Genomic DNA, 22144 nt, shown 5'->3' with positions numbered 1-22144 from the left:
ACTTATCAGCTGTGTGACTTTGGGCAAGTCACTCAACTTCTCCGGGCCTCAGTTACCTCATCTGTAAAATGGGGATGAAGACTGTGAGCCCCACGTGGGACAACCTGATCGCCTTGTAACCTCTCCAGCGCTTAGAACAGTGCTTTGCACATAGTAAGCGCTTAATAAATGCCATTATTATTATCATTATTATTATTATTTCCCATGTCCTCCCTCTGGCCCAAACACCCTCCTGATTAAGTCCTCTTTTCCCCAACTCCCACACCTTTCTGTGTTGCCTATGCACTTTGGCCTAGTAGACAGAGTAGGGCCAGTGAGTCAGAAGGACCTGGGTTCTAATCCTGGCTCCGCTACTTGTCTGCTGTGTGATCTTGAGGAAGTCACTTCACTTCTCTGGGCCTCAGTTACCTCATCATGTAAAATAGGGTTAAGATTATGAGCCCCATGGGGGAAAGGGACTGTGTCCAACCTGATTTGCTTGTATCTGCCCCAGCATTTAGTACAGTGCCTGCCACAAAGTGATTAACAAATACCACAATTGTTATTATTATCTGTACCCTTCAAGAAATTCAATATTCACCCCTCTCTCAGACCCACAGAACTTACGTATCCGTAATTTATTCATATTAATGTCTGTCTCCCCTTCTACACTGCGGGCCCCTTGTGGGCAGCGAACATGTCAATCATATTTATTGATAACTTACTGAGTGCAGAGCACTGTACTAAGCACTTGGGAGAGCACAACCCACAGGCACATTTCCTGCTCACAACAAGCTACCAACTCTGTTGTATTGCACTCTCCCCTTTTAGACTGTGAGCCCAATGTTGGGTAGGGACTGCCTCTATATGTTGCCAATTTGTAATTCCCAAGCGCTTAGTAAAGTGCTCTGCACATAGTAAGCGCTCAATAAATACGATTGATGATGATGATTGCACTCTCCCAAGCACTTAGTACAGTGCTCTGCACAAAGTAAACACACATTAAATACTTCTAAAATACTTGATTGTGGGCTTTGCTGAACACCCCCCCTCCGCCCAGTCCCAAAGATGCCTAACAGGCTGAAGGTGTAGAAGTCAGCACTGGGGACTGAGGACAGATGCTTACATATGGAATTGGGTTAATCTTTTCCCACGGATTTTCAGGAACCAATTCTGAAAATGGCCAAGAAACTGTACGACCTTGTTTTTCCTCCTCCTCCCACCAACTGCAAATCATCCTATCAAGTTGCAAGAACTCCTAGAGGGCAGAAATTGTGTATCTTGCTTCTGTTGAACTCTCCCAAGTGCCTAATCAGAGAAGAAGCGTGGCTCAATGGAAAGAGCCCGGGCTTGGGCATCAGAGGTCATGGGTTCAAATCCTGCCTCTGCCAATTGTCAGCTGTGTGGCTTTGGGCAAGTCACTTCACTTCTCTGAGCCTCAGTTACCTCATCTGTAAAGTGGGGATGAAGACTGTGAGCCCCACTTGGGACAATTAGATCACCTTGTATCCTCTCCAGTGCTTAGAACAGTGCTTTGCACATAGTAAACACTTAACAAATGCCATTATTATTATTAATCACTCAGGAAATATTCAGCAGATGCCAAATTAATATCATTGATAATAATGAAGACCACCCATATCCCTCAGCTGGTTAGCTCTTACTTTTCAACCATGTCTTCTCTTCTTCGAAGGAACATGCCTTCTCTCAATATTTGAACCCCAGGTTTCTTGATATAGACTTCCCAAAACTCACATGCTGTCATCAAACTTTCAAATAAAACTAAATTGGTAAGCAACACCAAGAGGATCATCATCATCAATACAGAACATTGAACTAAGCACTTGGGAGACTACATCAGAGTTGGCAGACACATTCCCAGCCCAAAAGGAGCTTACAAGTCTAGAGGGGAAGAGAGGTAATAATATAAAAAAATAATCTATAATTGTGTGTGTGTGTGTGTGTGTGTGTGTGTGTGTGTGTGTATTAAGTGCTATGGGGTTGAAAGTAGGGCAAATATCAAATGACCAAAGGGCATAGATCCAAGCACATAGGTGAGGAAAGCAGGGGCGATAAGCGGGTTTAATCAGAGAAGGGCTTGGAGGAGATGTGACCTAAATGATTCATTCAATCGCATTTACTGAGCACTTACTGCACACAAAGCACTGTACTAAGTGCTTAGTAGATGATGCTTTGAAGGTGGAGAGTGGTAGTCTCAAGTATATGGAGGGGGAGGGAGTTCCAGACTTGGGGAAAAACATGGGAAAGGGGTCAGTGGTGAGAGAGACAATAGGAAGAAATGATCAATTGCCTCTACCTAGTGCAAGGAACTGAAGATGAAAACAGATTTAGGAAATCCAAAGTAGGTACATTTCTGGAGAAGCTAAAGCCAATCCAAAATACCGGAACTGAAGAATGATGGTTAAGATCCAACTATTCAAAAAGAATCAGGCAGTAATACATTCATTCAAGTTCAGGATCAAAGAGAGCACAAACAACCTGTTGGGTAAAAGATAACATGGTTCTGAGAGGAGAAATCCATGCCTCAAGCTGTTGGAGTTCTCTAAAGGGGACAAAGGAGAGTCAGGTATTCATTCATTCGATCGTATTTACTGAACACTTTGTGCAGAGCACTGTAGTAAGTGCTTGGGAGACTACAATACACAACTATAGCTTTGACAAGGTACTGTGTCATCATGGTTTTGGAGGAAATGTTCTATCTTGGATAGAAAACTCAATAAAGGACAGAAAAATAAAGGACAGAGGAGCAGTGTGGCTTAGTGAAAAGAGCACAAGCCTGTGGTGTCAGTGGACCTGGTTTCTAATCCCAGCTCTGCCACTTGCCTGCAATGTGACCTTGGCCAAGTCATTTAATTTCTCTTTGCCTCAGTTTCCTCAACTCTAAATGGGGATTCAATATCTGTTCTTCCTCCTACTTAAACTGTGAGCCACATGTGGGACAGGGATCATGTCTGGCCCAATTACCTTATATCTACCCCTATGCTTACAGCAGTACTTGACTCATAGTAAGCGTTTAAATACCATTAAAAAAAACAACTGAGGGAAAACATGGTCGGCTTTCTCAGAGGTGTATAAAGTAGAGCAATATTACCATTGCCTTTATTGAACACCTTCCAACATGATCTGGAAGTGCACAATGGAATCTCCAAGTCTGCACACACTGCTGGTGGGGATAAAGATTTCAGGCAGCTGAGTGTGGGGGGAGAAAGTGCTACATGGGTTTCGGCATGAGTGAGTGGAAAATAAATTATCGGGGGAAAAATAATTCAAACTACAACAGCAGTCATCATTCGGTAGAAATTTTGGAATCGGTCAACTCCTCCCTCACTCTTGGCTCATGATGGAAAGAGTAAAAGCAGGGATGATAAATAGTGAAAATACATCGTGATACTTCTACAATGGACTACTGCAGGGAGGTTTGGTGGCCATGACAGATTGAGAGCCCCCATGGGTGAGGGTCTTTGTACTAGGATAGATAATTACTAATCAGGTCGGACACAATAGCTGTCCCATGAGACTTGCTGTCTGAAGAGGTTGTTCACCTAACCTAAAATGTGCTGGATGATCACATTTGGGTTTGTTCTGCTCTCTTACCCCAAGTCTTAGAGGGAAGACCATGTGACCAAGCATATGGTAAGTGATCGTGTAATCGGGCAGTTGAGATTTGTATTTCCCACTTTAAACATCAGTGGCTTTAAGTATTCTACAAACATTTGTATGTTTTCCATTTTGTAATACTGATGAAATCTTTCCTTTGGCTATTATTTTGGTTGGGAATCTGGTTTAGTTATGATCACTGGGGCCTTAGCAGAGTTAGCCGATGGATAATGGCCAACATTTATACACCCCAAGTTTCCCACTGATTACTCTGAATACAGGACAATCCCTATTCTTGCTAATTTCTAAATTTTTTGTCCAGGTTTAGTGATATACAACCCCAACTTCAATCTCCTAGGACAAAACATTCAGAGCCTAATAAGGGGGTGAAGCCACACCCTTATGAGGCTAAATTAAAGATACTGGAGCTCTCCAGTCTGGAAAGAGGAATGTTGTGAGGTTTACAACTGTGTGGAAGATGTGGACAATGTGAACTCAGAATTATTGTTGACCAAACCTCATAACGCTACGAATAGGGTAGACCTCATGAAGCTTACAGGCAGTTAGTTTAAAAAACAGAAGGAAACACCAAATGGAATGTATCACCACAGAGTCGTGGAGATCAAAAACATTTACAGGTCAAGATGGATTTGGGAAAATTAATGGATAAGAAACTATGCCAAAGAGAAGAGTATGCCACACTCTCACCCAATAATTGGTAATCATTCCTCACAAAGAAATCTTTTCTGCATTAGTTCAAACCAGTTTTCCTTTTTTTTTTCCTCCTCACTATGCTGTGCCAGTGGGAAAGGTGATAGGACAATCTTATAAAACAGATTAGGTGATCAGGAAAGCGACAGATTAGCTTTCTTTAATCTTGCCTCACAGTTTTATTTCCCAAACCTTTAATCATCTTTGTGGCTTTCAGTGAACATTCTCTATCACCCTTCCTTAGTTGGAGGCCAAACCTGGACTCAGCAATTACAATAAAAACAATAATGATAATGGCATTTACTTCACTCTTCCTTCATGCCAAGAATTGTGCTAAAACTGGGTAGAGATAGAAAATAATCAGATTGGACACAATTCCTTTACCACCCAAAGCTCTCAGTCGAATATAAAGGGACTGGAAACAGATTGCATTTTTTTAAATTTAAACAGATAAGAAAGATGAGTCACAGCAAGGTTAAAGACTTCTCCAAAGTCTCACAGGAAGCAAGTGGCTGAGCTGAAACTAAAACCCCAGCCTCCCTACTCTCAAAGACCTAGTTTCCATTAAGTCTGGCTACCTAATCAGTGTCTGATCAGGGCTGAGGATGAGTGAACAATTTCTCTGAGAATTTCAGATTGGGACCCTTGGATGTGAAGGATATAATCAATTATCTTGAGCCCTCAGTTCTGCAAGAACACACGTTTCCCATCATGTTTTGTGTCAAATGCTGCTAAGGAATTGGGCACACGTTGGCAGACGTTCTCCATTTGAATACAGGATCCCACAGTGTTGAACAAAACCGTTTGTGAGCATGGATACATGAGTTCTCCTTAAGAGGAGAGGATCTTACCAGAGTACGATCCCACATGAAAGGAAAACTGCATGCACCTATCCCACTGCTTAGCACAGAGCATGGCACATAGAGAAGCAGTATGGGGAAGTGGATAGAGTACGGTCTTGGGAGTCAGAAGGTCACAGGTCCTAATCCTGGCTCCACCACCTGTCTGCTGTAGGACCTTGGGCAAGTCACTTCCTTCTCTGTGCCTCAGTTACCTCATTTGTAAAAAATGGGGATTAAGACTGTGAGCCCAATGTGGGACAGGGACTGTGTCCAACCTGGTTAACTTGCATCTACCCCAGTGCTTAGAACAGTAATTGGCACATAGTAAGCACTTAAAAAGCACTATTATTATTATTATTATAGTTGGTGGTTAAATAGAACTAAAACTCATGGTTCCTCTAGGTCATATTACCATTTTTAATAACCCACACTGTGCTCCCCTCTTAAAAAAATCACAGTGCTTATTTGAAGTTTTATGGTCAAACTGTTTATCCACTAGGGTCTCAAGATCTCTGCTGCAGAACTTACATAAAACATACCGCATTTTGTATTCATCTAACTTCTTGCCAAGAGATTTCCCCGGCCTGTCCTAACACAATGTCATCCTGTAAATTTTGAAGCAAATTAATGACACTGATGGGAGAGAAAAACTAATGACCTGGGATCAACCCATAAAGAACCTCTCCTCTTATGTTCTCCCAGGAAGACACTAATCCATTGAAAATGTGCTCTGTAATGGATTCTCCAGTCTACTATAAACTAGCCCTGCAGTAGATTTGTGGTCTAACCAATATTTCCCCAGTTTCCTGTTGAGTATGCCAACTTGGAAAAATTAAATTAATCTTGCTAAAGTCAAGAAAGATTACATTCCCCCATATTTACCGATTGATTCCCTCAATCTTCTAGGCCAATTATTCAGTAAAGCCGCCACACTAATTTGACAGGACATGTTCTTCAGAAAGCCAACGTGGTTGATACATGATTATTTTCACTGTGTATGAGAACTGTTTATATGTTTGCTTTCCCCCCCTACGGCTTGCATATGCTATGTTAGTTTGGACCATTCCCCTGGTTTATAAGAAAAATAAAAGCTTTTCTTTCAATAGGGTTGAATCTATTTAAACAAAATGAAGAGTCAATAATTGTGCATTCATGAATAATAACTATGGCATTTGTTAAGTACTTACCCCGTGCCAAATACTGAGCTAGGGTAGATACCAGTCAAATTAAATATACTCCCAATCCCTCATGGGGCTCCCAACCTAAGAAGAGACTAAAAATGTAGATATTTTATCCCCATTTCACAAATGACGAATCTGAGCCAAAGAAAGATTAAGCAACACGCCCAAGGCCATAGAGGAGTCCAATGGCAAAGCTAGGATTAAAATCCAGGTCACCTCACTCACAATCTCATGCTCTTTCCAATGGCTACAAAATGCCATAAAATGAACATAAACCATGTGAGTTCAGGGTGCAGAATATATTGAAATTTAATATAGATTTATGGAAAAATTAAAATGACAAACAAAAACCAGAAGGACTCCACACACATTATGAGAAAATGGAAAATCTAATTAAAGGATCCTGTACAGCAAGCTGGATAACTCAATAAGGATAATTGCTGAATGGGCTACATCTATCTTCCCTTATTTTATCATTTGGATGTTCTTGTCTCACTAACAAAGTACTACCGGCCAACAAGATGGTCATAAGTAGAGAAAGTTCCAGGTTTTCTCAGAGAAATATGGCACCACCTTGAGTCCTCCCAGTCATAAAGCTTAACAGCTAAACTAGTAAACAAAGTTACTACCCATATCTCAGACCCTTCCCCACTCTACAGTTTGCTCAAGAACAATGTAATCTTCTGTTCTTTCAGTCCAGAATCCCTTGTTGACTGAAAGAGCACCCTATAAGTTTTAAAAGATTCATATTTAGCCTTAGGAGACGTTCCAAAATCCAGGAAGCTTCCTTGACAATTTCTACTCATCTTCTGGCGATCCTATACCTTCTTCCAATGCTTACAGCTTGTGTGCCAATGATAACAATCCCAATGAGTATATCTTAAACCATCCTGGAGCGTCATCAAGCTTGAAACTTCAATTTCTCACCCTACCTTCTCGTGTTTGCTGCTGCTTTCCCAGGGCCACCTGGGACTGTTTCTGTTCTGTTCATCTTCCTATCCCCAAGTGAGACAGTGTAAAGTTTGAACAGTACTTGCGATGTTTCTAAATTTACCACCTTCCCTCGGTTTCAACGTATCGGTGTTGACTCCATGACATTAGCCTCCTGAATGGCAGCAGCTTCAATTACCACTTCTACAATACTTCAGTAGAGTTGGGGAGGAGGCAAAGCAGAGATGGGAGGGGATGGATGGGGGGAATGCAGAGGAAAATAACTTTAAGGCACACAATGTGGGGTGGAGAGGTCGGGGCAGGGGGAATTTAAAGACAGAGGAGGAGGTGGAGCAAGAAAAGCCAGGGGTATGTTATCTGATTGCCAGGCAAAAATCACCTGGGTGGGGGAGACATATCCATTTTACTTCAGATGAAGCCAACTGCTCGATCATGGAACCTCTCTGACTAATGTAATGATATTACATATCTGTAGTTTAGTGAGTACACAATTCTGGATATTGACGACAAAAATTGTGTCTCCAATCTTGATTCAGGAGTTAATCCCCCCACCTCTAAAATTGTTCCTCTGAGAAAACTGTTTCCGATTTATGTTTTGGTTAAAAATGAAATTTCCAGGAAACAACTGTGTCAAAGACAAGACAGACTGTGAACCCATCTTCTAAACTCATGTACATTACTAATACTGTTTCTTCCCTAACTTTAATGCTTTTTTTTAATAGGAAGACCCAGTAAGGAATCAGAGCAGAATGGAACTTGGAGCTCTGTCCAGATGTCAAAGCAGGCATGCAACTAAAAACTCCCGAAATGGGTGACTGAATCATGAATAACTCTAGTGATGGTCTGTCTCCGAAGGCAGATTCAGGATTTTACCAATTTTAATGTCAAAAAGCTCTTCTGATTCTCTCAAAAATATCTTACTAAAATATAAGCTAATTTCCTTTTGTTCTTTCTCCATTCAGATGGAAAAGAGTTGTTGAGGATATGCTTCATAATATACATTTTTGTGAACTGGAAGATAATTATTAAATTGTCCCTTAAATTCCTCATCCCCGAGATTAAGCCCTCAACATTGTTTGACCCATTTCCCAATCCTTTAATATTTCTATCATTGTCCTTTATGTCCTCTAGCTTTTTGGCTTTTTAAAAAATTTTTTTAAAAACTGGGTGCCTAACATACACTCAGTTGCGCAGAAATGTGTGTTTTGGCTACTATGCCACTGTAAACTGAGGAAACATTTTTCTTGGAGTCCGTCTAGGGTGAGCATTACTTGGGGACAGAAAAGATGGTCATGTTTCTGTGCGGGTCAGAGTTGGGGGAGCCCACGCTGTAGCTCACATGTCTCTCGCCTTCCCATGCCGTCCAGCTCAGGCACTTGTGCTTATTTGTTATTTGTCCTCCAGGCAGCTGTACCACTGTACCAGCCCTGTCAGCAGTGGCGATCATGCCCATTTGGGCACCCTCCCCCTCCCCCCAGTCCTGGCAGTTTCTTGCTCCCACCTCCACTTACCGATCCCCCCTCCCACAGGGGAGCATCTCTTCTCCATTTACTGCTACTCCCCAGTCTCCCTATTCTCCAACATCAGCTTGCCAATCTGCTTCAATTTTTTTTTAATCTGCAGCTCTTGATGGTATTATGATTTTGTTTGTGGATTTTCAGTTCATAAAGCTTGACCCTCCCTGGCATATGTGCCTCTGTGTATTCACCGTGTCCAATGCCGCACATGATGTAGGTATTACTTGACACAGGGTTTGGCAAAAACATAATTCCAGGTTATGGTAGAACCGGGTGAACTGATCTGTTGCCACATATAGCAGTAAGTTTGCCCTATTTCTCTTTAGACATAAGCTTATTATGGAAAGGGAATCTGTCTATTGCTATATTGCATTCTCTCAAGTGCTTTACAGTGCTTTGCAAACAGTAAGCACTAAAATATGACTGAATAAATTCCCCATGCTCCAATTTAGGGTGTGTGTTCTCTCTTTTTTTTTTTTTTTAATAATAGCACTGCATCCAGACTGACTACCAAGCCCCTCATCTCCATCCAAAGTATTACCATGCTGATCCACGCACTTATCCTAACCAGCCTTAGCTACTGTATCAGCCTTCTCACTGACCTCCCTGTCTCCCGTCTCTCTCCTCACTGGCCTATCCTCCATTTTTCTACTCAGGTCATTTTTCTACAAAAACTGCTCAGTCCTCATCGCCTGTCCTAAAAAAACCTCCAAAGGTTGTGCATCCATCCCCACATCCAACAGAAATAATAACAACAACAATGATGGTATTTGTTAAGCACTTACTATGTGCCAGGCACTGTACTAAGTGCTGGAGTAGGTACAAGCAAATTGGGTTGGACACAGTCCCTGTCCCATGTGGGGCTCACAGTCTCAATCCCTATTTTACAGATGAGGTAACTGAGGCACAGAGAAATGAAGTGATTTGCCCAAGGTCACATAACAGACAAGTGGTGGAACCGGATTAGAATCCATGAACTTCTAACTTCCAGGCCCGTGCTCTATCCACTATACCATGATTGGCTTTAAAGTATCTATCAGTTTTCCCCTCCTCCTACCTTATACACTGATTTCCAGCCTACACTCTCTGCTCCTCTAATATCTAATCTCCGTAACTTGATCTTGGCTATCTCAACTCTGACTGCTCTCCCATATCTATCCTCTGGCTGGAACTCCTTCCCTCTCAATATCTAAAAGACTACCTCTCTCACCACCATTATAGCCCTACTAAAATAATAATAATAATAGTGATGGCATTTGTTAAGCACTATGTGCAAAGCACTGTTCTAAGCGCTGGGGGGATACAAGGTGATCAGGTTGCCCCACGTGGGGCTCACAGTCTTAATCCCCATTTTACAGATGAGGTAACTGAGGCCCAGAGAAGTTAAGTGACTTGCCCAAAGTCACACAGCTGACGAGTGGCGGAGCCAGGATTCAAACCCATGACCTCTGACTCCAAAGCCTGGGCTCTTTCCACTGAGCCACACTGCTCCTCCCAGATGCCTTCCAAGAAGCATCCCCCCCAAGAAGCAGTATAGCACTAACTTAGGAGTCAAACAACCTGGGTTCTAATCCTGGCTCCCCCACATTCCTGCTGTGTGATCTTGGACAAATCACGGCGTCTGTCTCAGTTCCCTCATCTGCAAAATGGGGATTCAATACCTGTCCTCCCTCCTGCTTAGACTGTGAGCCCAATGTGGGAATCTTATTACCTTGTATCTACCCCAGAGTTTAGTACAGTGTTTGACACATAGTACATGCTTAATAAATACCACAATTATTATTATTATTCCCCAACTAAGCCCCCTCCTCCCTAGATTATCCCTCCAGTCTGAGTTACTTATACACTTTGGTCTGTTCTCCTTAGGCACTTTGATAGTCACCCCACTCCTGGCCCAAAAGCACTTCTCACGCAGCAAGATGTTATTTATTTTAACATCTGTCTGCCCCTCTAGTCTGTATGTTCCTTGCAGACAGGGATCATAAATACCTGCTCTATCATATTGTGCTCAATACAGTGGTCTGCACACAGGAAGTACTCAATAGACACCACTGACTGAAGTTCTGTTCTCCTAAGCTTGTGTCCAACCTGAAGTATGTATTTTGTAGGTTTATTTTTCTTCACAAGTACACTACCTTACACTTGTTCTTAATGAATTTTACCATTTCATTACCTCCCCCTCTAGACTATGAGCTCATTGTGGGCAGGGAATGTGTTTGTTATATTATATTCTCCCAAGTGCTTAGTACAGTGTTTTGCACACAGTAAGCACTCAAATACAACTGAATAAATGAATTTCAATTAATCATTTAAGTCACTTTGAAGGATTTTCCTACCCTAGGAGAAGTAGCATACAATCCATCCCATTACTCAAGGACTTATAAAACTATCCAGTTATACCAGGTTCCAAATCTAACTCCTTCAGGTTATTTTTTTTCCCCTTTTAATGGTATTCATTAAGTGCCTACTATGTACCAGGCACTTTACTCAACTCTGAAGTGGATACAAGCTAATCAGGTTGGACACAGTCTATATTCCACATGGGGCTTACAGTCTTAATCCCCATTTTTCAAATGAGGTAACAGACACAGATAAATTAAGGGACTTGTCCAAGGTCTCACAGCAGACAAGTGGTGGAGCCAAGATTAGGTCCCAGGTCCTTGTTCTACCCAATAGGCCTCACTGCTTCTCATATTTAAGAGCCATTCATCACTTTTCTCACAACTATAGGATTTTCCAACTAACACTATATCAAAATAGTAAGTCACATTCACTTGTTCCATGAAAATGCTATAGGACATAATGTTCAGGCTGAAGTCCAGATAGACATTGGGTATTGCTAATTCATTCATGATAAAACTCTCATTCTGTCATAAGATATTTTTTAGATACAATTTCATCTAAAGACCAGCTGCTCGGTGCAGTCAGTCCAATTGATATTTGGATCATTTCTCCCAGAATCTTCCTAGGTATTAGAATTAAGCAGATGGACATAAGGTTTTCCTTTTTGTAAAATGGACTCTTGCTGGACTTTTTCCAGTCTTTGGGAAGTTCTCAGAGGCAATAGTAATAGCTCTAAAATAACACCAGCCAGTTCCATTTAGTCTTGAGATTTAAACACATCCAACTTTTTTTTTTTGCCATCATAACTACATCTTCCCCTCTCCTAGTTAGGCTTTTGACCCTCTCATCGCCAGTACACCCTGGTTTCCTGTTATGCCTGTTATGGTCCACTCTTTTAGACATATTGAGATACTTTAAAGAATGAAATACTCCTACTTCTTTAGTGTTTGTTTTTAAAAAAAAAGAATAGAAAGGCATTAGCTTCTCATTCCCTAATAGAATTGTTCTCCTTTTTTGCCCAGTGTAAATCATGAGAGGTTTCCATAATCCTCCTAGCCTCTTGAACGTTATATCTTTTGGCTGATATAGTCGATATCATTTGAACTCTTTTGCAATAATGGGCTCTGTTTTTTATTTTTGGTGCCCTCAGAACTGTTTCCATAAACTGGACCCTTAACACTTTGGCCTCCTTTCTGTTACTGCCCTAAACTGGTTAAATACAGCTTTTTGGATCTCAACGAAGTAATTTAACTTACAAAATGATTTGTATCCCAAGCACATTGATCCTAAATCCCTCTGTAGCATCTTTAATTACCCTTTCCATTAAGCTATATATTAAATATAAATATCTTACCAAAATATTATTTCCCAAAAAGAAACCATTCTAGATAAGCAAGAAAGATAACTTCCTCTTTTTCTTCAAGTCTGATCATTCTGAGCAAATATCACTTCTCCCATGCACACCCAGACTCAACCAACTGATGGAAATGCATATGAATTTTTAATGGTATTTGTTAAGTGTTTACTATGTGCCAGGCATTGTACTAAGCACTGAGGCAGATACAAGCTAATCAGGTTGGTCACAGTCTATGTCCCACATGGGACTCACAGTTTAATCCACATTTTAGAGATGAGGGAACTGAGGCCCAGAGAAGTGAAGGGTCTTGCTCAAGGTCACACAGCAGCAAGTGGCACAGCTGGGATTAGAAGCCAGGTCATTCTGATTCCCGGCCTATGCTCTATCCACTAGACCACACTGCTTCTCAGTATTCTACTGCTCTGATGCCTTCAGAATAGAAAGTAAACAAAGTGGACACTGATATATGGCATCCTTTTTAAAAATAAGTTTTTTCCCCATTTAGAGCCAAATGGTTTTGTGCCAAGTCACCAATTAAAACCCAACAATGGCAGACCAAATTTTTGACTTGCAGAATAATATAGTCTACTTTGGTGAACACCTATTACCATCCATTTTGGCTACAGAGATGGACTTGTGATCTTAAAATTTCAAAGGAGTTTTTATTGTGAACATTTTAATGTCCCACTTCAAACTTTTCAATGATGGAAAAAAAATGTCTAAAATATTGCTTTGTACCCCCTAAGGTGGGGAGAAAGAAGATAATGATTTGCTGATCTTGGCAGTATTGTGTAATTATTTCATCTGGAGGGCCACTAAAGATTTATTAAGCTGTTGAGGGCCACTCATACAAAATATTAGATGTTTGCAATACCTATCAAACTGCTCTGGCTTGAATTGCATAAGAAATGCTGTTTTTGCACCAATTTACATGTCTGGTACATGAGACTTGGTTCTTATCCCAGCTTGACCATTTACCTGCTGTGTGAGCATTAGCAACGGTGTCTCAGTTTCCTCATGTTTAAAATAGGGATTAAATACAGTCTAAAGAGGACGGAGAACCTGTATGTCCCATATGGAACAAAGACTGTCAGATCTGATTGTTCTGTGTCACCCCAGTGCTTAATCCAGTACTTGGAACATAGTTAGTGCTTAATGCCACACATTATTACTATACTAATACACTTCATTCATGCATTCTTCAGGCAGTGGTATTGTGAATTTTTGTTTTTGCTGGATATAGCAGTGGGTCAAATTAGACTGGATGCCAATCCCCAGACTACCAACCTCCAATCCCTCCAATAAGCAGCATTGCCTAATGGTTAGAGCACAGGCCTAAAAGTCAGAAGGGCCTGGGTTCTAATCTCTGCTCCACCACTTGTTTGCTGTGGGACCTTGGGCAAGTCACTTCATTTTCTCTCGGTCTCATCCGCAAAATGGGGAATAAGACTGTGAGCCCCATGTGGGACACGGACTATGTTCAACCTGAGTAACTTGAATCTACCCCAGCACTTAATACAGTGCCTGGCACATCGAAGATGCTTATAAATACCACAAAAAATGAATCCCAGGCTGTATTTACATCTTCTTTCAAGAAGCACCCTTGTCTGTGGAGTCCACCTGCAGAGTGCAGAGCACTGTACTAAGCACTTGGTAGAGTACAATATAACAGAGTTGGATGGGTCTGGCCTAACCAAAATGTTCCTGGAGAATGATTTCTGTAAACAAGCAAATCTGGATGTTCAAAGGATGCATTTTCCTTCTGCAGTATTTCCCTTCTGACTTTCCTTCGTTCAAAAACCTACTTCACAGATTTTCGGTTAACCTGTGAAATTGAGAGTTTTTCTTCCCTTTAAATTTCAAAATAAGTCCTAAAACAACGTTGCTTAAAAGTATTTTACCCTAAAGTTGTCTCAGCTAGCTGGAACTCTGAATTTCACATCAAACCAAGTAAAGTTTCTTTGACAGACTCCTTCAATAAAATTTGCAACTCTTTCCATTATTTGTGAACACCAAAAGCACGCTTAAAAGCTGTCAGCATTTAAGAATGTTTCCTTCACATCAGTGAACAGCATTAGCTGATGAAAGCGAAACTATGAAGGCAGATGCCTGTAGAAGAGACCCATGAGCTTTTCCAAAGTAGAATGTCTTGTGGTAAGTGCATTTTATCAGACACATCGTTTTCTCCAAATATTTTTCACACGGATATAAACCTCAGGTTCAAGATTCATAGGTTTCAGGTGACAGAGAAATATGCTACCCTATCATAGCTGTGTTCAGTTTTAGGGCCCGGATGTCATTTGGTTGCCAAAATGAGCTCACCTCCTCCAAGAGGTCTTCCCAGACTGAGCCCCCTTTTTCCTCTCCTCCTCCCCATCCCTCCTACCCTACCTCCTTCCCCTCCCCACTGCACTTGTATATATATTCGTACAGATTTATTACTCTATTTTACTTGCACATATTTACTATTCTATTTTATTAATGATGTGCATTTAGCTTTAACTCTATTTGTTCTGGCGACTTTGACACCTGTGTACATGTTTTGTTGTCTGTCTCCCCCTTCTAGACTATGAGCCCGTTGTTGGGTAGGGACCATCTCTATATGTTGCCGATTTGTACTTCCCAAGGACTTAGTACAGTGCTCTGCACACAGTAAGTGCTCAATAAATACGACTGAATGAATGGAATAGCACATAATTACCCCTGAGCCATGGCAATTTATCACCCCTAAAATGAAAGCTTAGCACATTATAGGTACTTAATAATCAATAACATCCCTAGAGGATAAAATGGCACACTGTATACAGTAAGTTTAACATGCCTACATTTGGGAGGGTGTGTAAAATAAGATCTGAGGAATGCATGGGACAGAGTTAGTAAAATCAGAGACCTTCCCTAAACTTCCATTTCCCCTCCCTGCCGTCCCCCTATGTCGACTATGCACTTGGCAGTGTACCCTTTAAGCACATTAATACTCACCCTGGCCTCAAAGCATGTATATACCTAGTCAAACTCTGCCATTTCCTCTTTCTGTAATTTAACGCTTGTCTCCCCCTCCCACCTTCACTGATGCCATATAGACTGTAAGTTCTTGTGGCCAGGGCCCAAATCTATCAACTCCATTGTATTGTACTTTCTACAAGTGCTTAGTACAGTGCTCTGCACCCAATAAGTGCTCAATAAATACCATTGATCAATCCAGCCTAAAGGTACCAAGAATCCATATAGTCCAACTTAAAGTATCTTTTTAAAGTCTGGCCATTGTGCTCAATATTCATGGTCATGAACATATGAGGTGAGCACATTTTTTAGAAAATATTTTCAGGCAAAGATTGTTTCTGACCTGAGTATCCTCATGATCAAAGTCTAAATATTTAGCATCTAACATTAGTGGTTCCTAAACCATGGAGACAAGAGGAACATCCAACAGCCAAGGCCTCAGTACCTCAGACATCTCTCCGTCGGCCTGATTGAGAGTGAGCACCTCTGATTTTTCCACCCCAGCCCCTACTGGCTGTGAAGCCCTGCTACTGACCTGAGTGGTCAGTCAGTCCATCATATTTATTGAGCACTGTACTAAGCACTTGGGAGAGTACGATATACCAAATCAACAGACGTATTCTCTACCCACATTGAGCATACAGCCTAGAGGGGGAGACCAAGATTAATATAAACGACAGATCCGTACATAAGGGCTGTGGGGCTGGGAGGGGGGATATGTGAAGGGTGGTTCTGTACTGGTCCTCAATCAGGAAAGGAGAGAGTTCCAAGCCACCCCTGGTTCACTTCAGAATGAGCGGTCGAATCTGCCAACTCGCCAGCCAAGCAGGAAGTCACCCAGGAAGAAGCGATCACAACAGACTGGCCGCCTTGTTTCCGCTAAACCGAACTGGTGTTCTCTGCTGTGCTCAAAGGCAACAAAATGCCCAGATGCCTCTGTTTGGCTGAAACAAGCTGATTACCTTAAAGCAGTTAAGAACTAATAGGCTACTATTAGGTTCCTTTTTTTCCCCTCCCCTTTTCTCCCCTCTTCCTGCTAAAAGTTTGACTGGTGCAGAGACACCAAATGTAAAATGCATTTTTTAATGGTACTTGTTAACTGTCTTTTTTTAAAAAAAAAAAAGGTATTTGTCACATCCCTATCAAACAAAAACTCCTCACTATTGGCTTCAATAGTGCCCCTTCTTACCTCAACTCCCTTCTCTCCTTCCACATCCCAGCCCACACACTCCGCTCCCCTGGTGCTAACCTTCTCACTGTGCCTCAGTCACACCTGTCCCGCCATCAACCCTGGCCCCACATCCTACCTCTGCCTGGAATGATCTCCCTCCTCACATCTGCTAAACTAGCATGCCTCCCCACTTCAGAGCCCTACTGAAGGCTCACTCCTTTTTGTTTTTTTGATGGTATTTGTTAAGCACTTGCTATGTGCAAAGCACTGTTCTAAGCGCTGGGGAGGTTACAAGGTGATCAGGTTGTCCCTTGGGGGGCTCACGGTTTTCATCCCCATTTTACAGATGAGGGAACTGAGGCCCAGAGAAGTGAAGTGACTTGCCCAAACTCACACAGCTGACAGTTGGCAGAGCCGGGATTTGAACCCATGACCTCTGACTCTAAAGCCTGTGCTCTTTCTACTGAGCCACGCTGCTTCTCAAGAGGCCTTCCCAAAGTAAGCTCCCCTTTTCCTCAGCTGACCCTCCCCTCCATGTCACCACAACTTGCTCCATTTGCTCTACCCCCGTCTCCCTGCCCAACACTTGTGTATATATGTACATATCTATAATTCTCTTCTATATTGATGCCTGTTCACTTGTTTCAATGTCTGTCTCACCACTTTTAGACTGTAAGCCCGGTGTGGGCAGGGATTGTCTCTCTCTATTGCTGAATTGTACTTTCCAAGCACTTAGTGCAGTGCTTTGCACACAGTAAGTGTTCAATAAATACAACTGAATGAATGAACAAACTTACTATGTGCCAGGCACATTTCTAAGCACTGGTGAAGACACAGGTTAATCAGGTTAGACAGTCCCTGGCCCACATAGGGCTCACAGTCAGTCAGTCTCCATTTTGCAGAGGAGGTAATTGAAGCACAAAGTGACTTGCCCAAGGTCACACAGCAAACAAGTGGCAGAGTCAAAATTACACCCTAGCTCCTTTATAAGGCCTGCACTCTTCCACTAGACCACACTGCTTCTCTAATAGAAAAGATTTAGAACACACTTTTCTCCTTTAAATACAAAGTACAGTTTGATCCTTCTGATTAGGGTCTGCTCAGACACATTCATTCTAGCCAGCTCATTTGGATGGTACAACAATATGAAGTGCTTAATAAAGTGCTTTGCACACAGTAAGTGCTCAGTAAATACGATTGAATCAGTATAATGGCTATGGCCCTTACACAGCACCACTGCTCTTAATTTATTGGTGTTGAGGCTGTGACTTGTTTAGCAAGTTACCACACCTCTTTGCAATCTTTGTGTGATAGCAACAAACGGCTTAGTCCAATTTGCATTGAACTCTGTATTTCTGACAAGAGAAAAGTGAAAACAGAATGAAAGATGATACTAGCCAAATCCAAGCCAGTGATCTAGTTTTAAGTTGAGGGGAAATGAATAGCTGAAAGCATTCGCCAGAACAGACAGTACCACTCTTAGATTTTATCCGTTCTCTAAATTTACTTGCACCAGGGTCATTATTCAGTTGTTAAAACATGCAAAAGTTCAGCTGGAAACAGCGTTCTTTAAAAGATAGATCATTAAACTGGATTTTCAATTAAACCACTTTTTCCATGCCTATTGGTGATGCTGGGCATTTGTTTGAAGGACATACTTGCCAAAAGCACTCTACCCCCGAAATCAAAGGGCTTTGTTATTCTCTCTCGATAGACTCTTCGCAGAGGAATGTGCACAGTTGTGGGAGCCAGGAAGATTACAAAGCAGAAAATCAGTGTGAAAACATGGAATTGTCCAACACAATCTTATTAGATTGCATTTCTTGACAAATAAATGTATTTAGCATAACTCATAAATGTAACTTCAACATCTTCCAAGGTTATGTTAAATATTTGGGAACTCATCATAATAATTTAAAAGGTATGAACTTTTAGCAGATCCAAGTTCAACCTCATTAAATTGTGTGGTTATTGGTTGTTAGAAAAGACTAGAATTGAATCATTGTCAGAAATGGCCCTGTGACCCCACTGAATGGATATTAAAAAAAAAATAGCATCACTGAGAAACCCTTTTAGTCCCAGGTAATAAGAGCAGTTATCATATTCGCTTTGATCCTTTTGCATCTGAATTTTGTTATATTTCTAAATTTCTTCATAACTCTTCTAAAAATCTTCCCAGAGTCTTTAGGACCCCAAACAGCCATTCTAGCTATGTCAGTTTCACCCTCATTAACCGCCACCCCAATCTGTTCTCCTCCTACTCCTTCGTAGTCCAAGGATAGGAGAATATGCCCAGCAAAATGACTCAAGATTTCTTGCACAAAAAAGCCCGTAAAAACATACATATATACTACATGTATATATATATATATATATATATATGTATACACACACACACACACACACACACACGTGTATATTTTTTTTAAATCCACCATCTCGTTTCTTTGGAGCTCTTGGAACGTGGGTCGGGGTTATTTTCATGACTGCTGTGGACTAGTACCTTTCAATAGGTGAAACAATTCACTGATATTAATAATGGAGGTATTTTTTAAGGGTTTATTTTATGCTAAGCACTGTACTAAGCCCTGAGGTAGACACAAGATGAACAACTCCCATATGGGGCTCATACTCTTAAGTAGGAGGGAGAACAGGAACTGAATCTTCATTTTGCAGGTGAGGGAACTGAGGCACAAAGTTAAGTGACTTGCCCAAGGTCACACAGCAGGTAAGTGGTAGAGTCAGGATTAGAACCCATGACCTCTGAGTCCCAGGCCCGGGGTACTTTTTCTTGGTCACATTGCGTCACTGGTGGTACGTTTTGTGCCAAGTGTGGCCCTAAAGATGATAGGGAGAAAAAATTTGGAGAAAACGCCAATGACTTGATTCTCTCCCCCGGAAAGTCCCTCCTCTTTTCTTTCCTAAAATGCCCCATTAATTTCAAGATTGAGTCACACCTTACCTGTGTTCATTTAACACCTTAGTGACTTATATCCTAATAATCAATCAGTTCTTTAGGTGTTCATGAAAGGAAACTTCCCACCACTCCCCTTCTTAGTTTAGGCATCACTATTGGAAAGAGCATCATCATCATCAATCGTATTTATTGAGTGCTTACTGTATGCAGAGCACTGTACTAAGCGCTTGGGCTTGGGAGTCAGAGGTCATGGGTTCTGACCTCGGCTCCGCCACTTCACAGCGGTGTGACTTTGGGCAAGTCATTTATCTTCTCTGTGCCTCAGTTACCTCATCTGTAAAATGGGGATTAAGACTGGGAGCCCCACATGGAATGACCCGAAAACCTTCTATCTACAACAGTGCTTGGCATGTAGTAAACGCTTAACAAATACCATCATTATTATTTACTATTATTAGTTTTAGGGGAAAAAAACTTCTCCAACAGTAGAACTCTCTGAAAGAAGCTCTTTGATACTCATCCCACCCCCACAGCCCCTAAATATATATCCTTATACTGTGCCACATCCCTTATCCATACTTTATTTTAATATCTATTTCCCCCTTTGTAAATTCCTTGAGGGAAGGGATTGGGCCTTACCATTCCTTTGCTTTGTACTCTCTCAAGTGCCTAGTACAATATTCTGTGTCATGACACTGCCCTTTTTCTGCTGAGTTAGTCTGACTCTCTCTAATTTGGCAAATTTAAAAGGTCAGTTTATTGGGAAGGATCAGACCTAATACAGTATTAAGGCCTCAACAGGGTTTATAGTATTCGATATATTTTAAATACTTCTATTAACGATGATGGATTTGTCTTGTCTTATGCCATCGAGTTGTTTCTGACCCATAGCGACACCAAGGACACATCTCTCCCGTAACGCCCCACTCTCCACCTGCAATCGTTGTGGTAGTGAATCCATAGAGTTTTATTGGTAAAAATCTAGAAGTGGTTTACCATTGTCTCCTTCCAAGCAGTAAACTTGCGTCTCCACCCTCGATTTTCTCCTGTGCCGCTGCTGCCCAGCACAGGTGAGTTTTGACATATCAAACTGCCTTCCACTTACTAGCCACTGCGTAAGCGAGGAAAGGATTGGGTATGTCTCTGCTTGACACTCCCCGCCTAAGTCGAGACTGGTAGAGTACTGGAAACTCTCCAGGTGCGATCCTGAGAGGGGAGATGGATTTGTCGCCTCATCTAATTCTCAACTGTGTAATTTTCCTCAGTGTTTAGTACAGCGCTTTGCACTCATGTACTTAATGCTATTATTGCATGCACATTCTCCACATTCCACTCCTCACTTTTTGAAGTCTCTTCTAAAAAAAAGTGCTTCTTGTTCTAATTCATGTGACATATACACTGTGACAAGCGCAAACAGAAAGAAAAGTAGCTATAAATGCCATCCAACTTCATGTAGGTAGTACATGCCATGTCCAGAACATCGATACTCTCCCACTTCTGTAAATACCTCCTTGAGTCACAGGATTGGCTCCTACATATGGAAAATCACCTGGAAGGCCCACCTCTATCTATACTAAACACAAAAAATTCCATTGCTCCAGTTAGTGTTACACAGTGATGCAGACCAGTAAAATTGCCCAGGATCAAGCCACTTTATGATTGTGCTCCAAGTCAATTTTGTAAAATAATAGAACAGACCAAATCATGGGACCCTGGTCAATATGAGGAAGAAGCAATCAGGTCACTGCTTTGTAAACTGCCAGTGTTTTCAGGGGAGTCTTTCAATTCACCTTAACCCAAATATTTCGCACCCTCCCACCCTACAACGCCCCTCCACCCATAAAGTATCTATTCACCACTCCAATGTCATCTAGTGCTTATTGATATCAATACATTGACTCAGAAGTCTTGATACTCAGATTGAATGAAAATGAAGCTAATCATGATTTTTAATCTATTTACAAGATTTAACCAGAAAAAAATCAAATAAAGAATTATTTGTAACATTTTAGCCAATGGACTAGTTCACAGGATTTCTTTAAGGACCACTGACTGACTGATAATAAAATACCAAAAATACCTTTTGCAACATGCTGGTCATTGGAAATATCAGTTCTTCATGTCCCTGTTCAGTTACTTACCTAGAAAGAGGGGAGGAAAAAAAAAAAAATCAGAATGCGATTACCTCTAGCAATCATCTCATCAGCAGTACATTTAATATGAATGCAGGCTATGACTTTTCTAATCTAAATATTATTAACTTTGCAATCCAACATAAGTTATTCATAGAACTAATTGATCATTGAATAGAGTCTGAAGAGAACTAATGAGGCAGGAGGGAGGAGGAGGGAGGGAGAAAGAACAAAGCTTTTATGTTGTGTCAAAGGATTTAGGCAACTGGACAGAACAGGATGTGAGAACAAATAAGTAATTGACAAATGCATTACAAGCTATGAAATAATCAATTCAATAAATATTAATATTAGAAAGGGGCAAAGTACATTTGAAATTTAAAAGACCGACAACACAGCATCTATGAACCAACTTCTTACCAAAT

General features: G+C 41.3%; 1 protein-coding gene across 2 annotated transcripts in view; it reads right to left on the bottom strand.

The window, feature by feature from the left end:
* ANK2 (ankyrin 2) overlaps positions 1–22144 on the bottom strand; it is a 593212-nt gene that overhangs the window by 437743 nt on the left and 133325 nt on the right. Inside the window, exon 2 of one of the 2 annotated variants that reach the window (XM_038755380.1) lies at positions 21668–21728. The exons of the other annotated variant lie outside the window; for it this stretch is intronic. Coding sequence (XP_038611308.1) covers positions 21668–21688 — 21 coding nt within the window. The 5' untranslated portion in view covers positions 21689–21728. The remainder of the gene's footprint in view (positions 1–21667; positions 21729–22144) is intronic. 2 annotated transcript variants of the gene reach the window in all.

Source organism: Tachyglossus aculeatus, chromosome 12, assembly GCF_015852505.1.
Source record: "Tachyglossus aculeatus isolate mTacAcu1 chromosome 12, mTacAcu1.pri, whole genome shotgun sequence".
Taxonomy (NCBI): Eukaryota; Metazoa; Chordata; class Mammalia; order Monotremata; family Tachyglossidae; genus Tachyglossus; species Tachyglossus aculeatus.
This window is presented reverse-complemented; position numbering and strand designations above follow the sequence as displayed.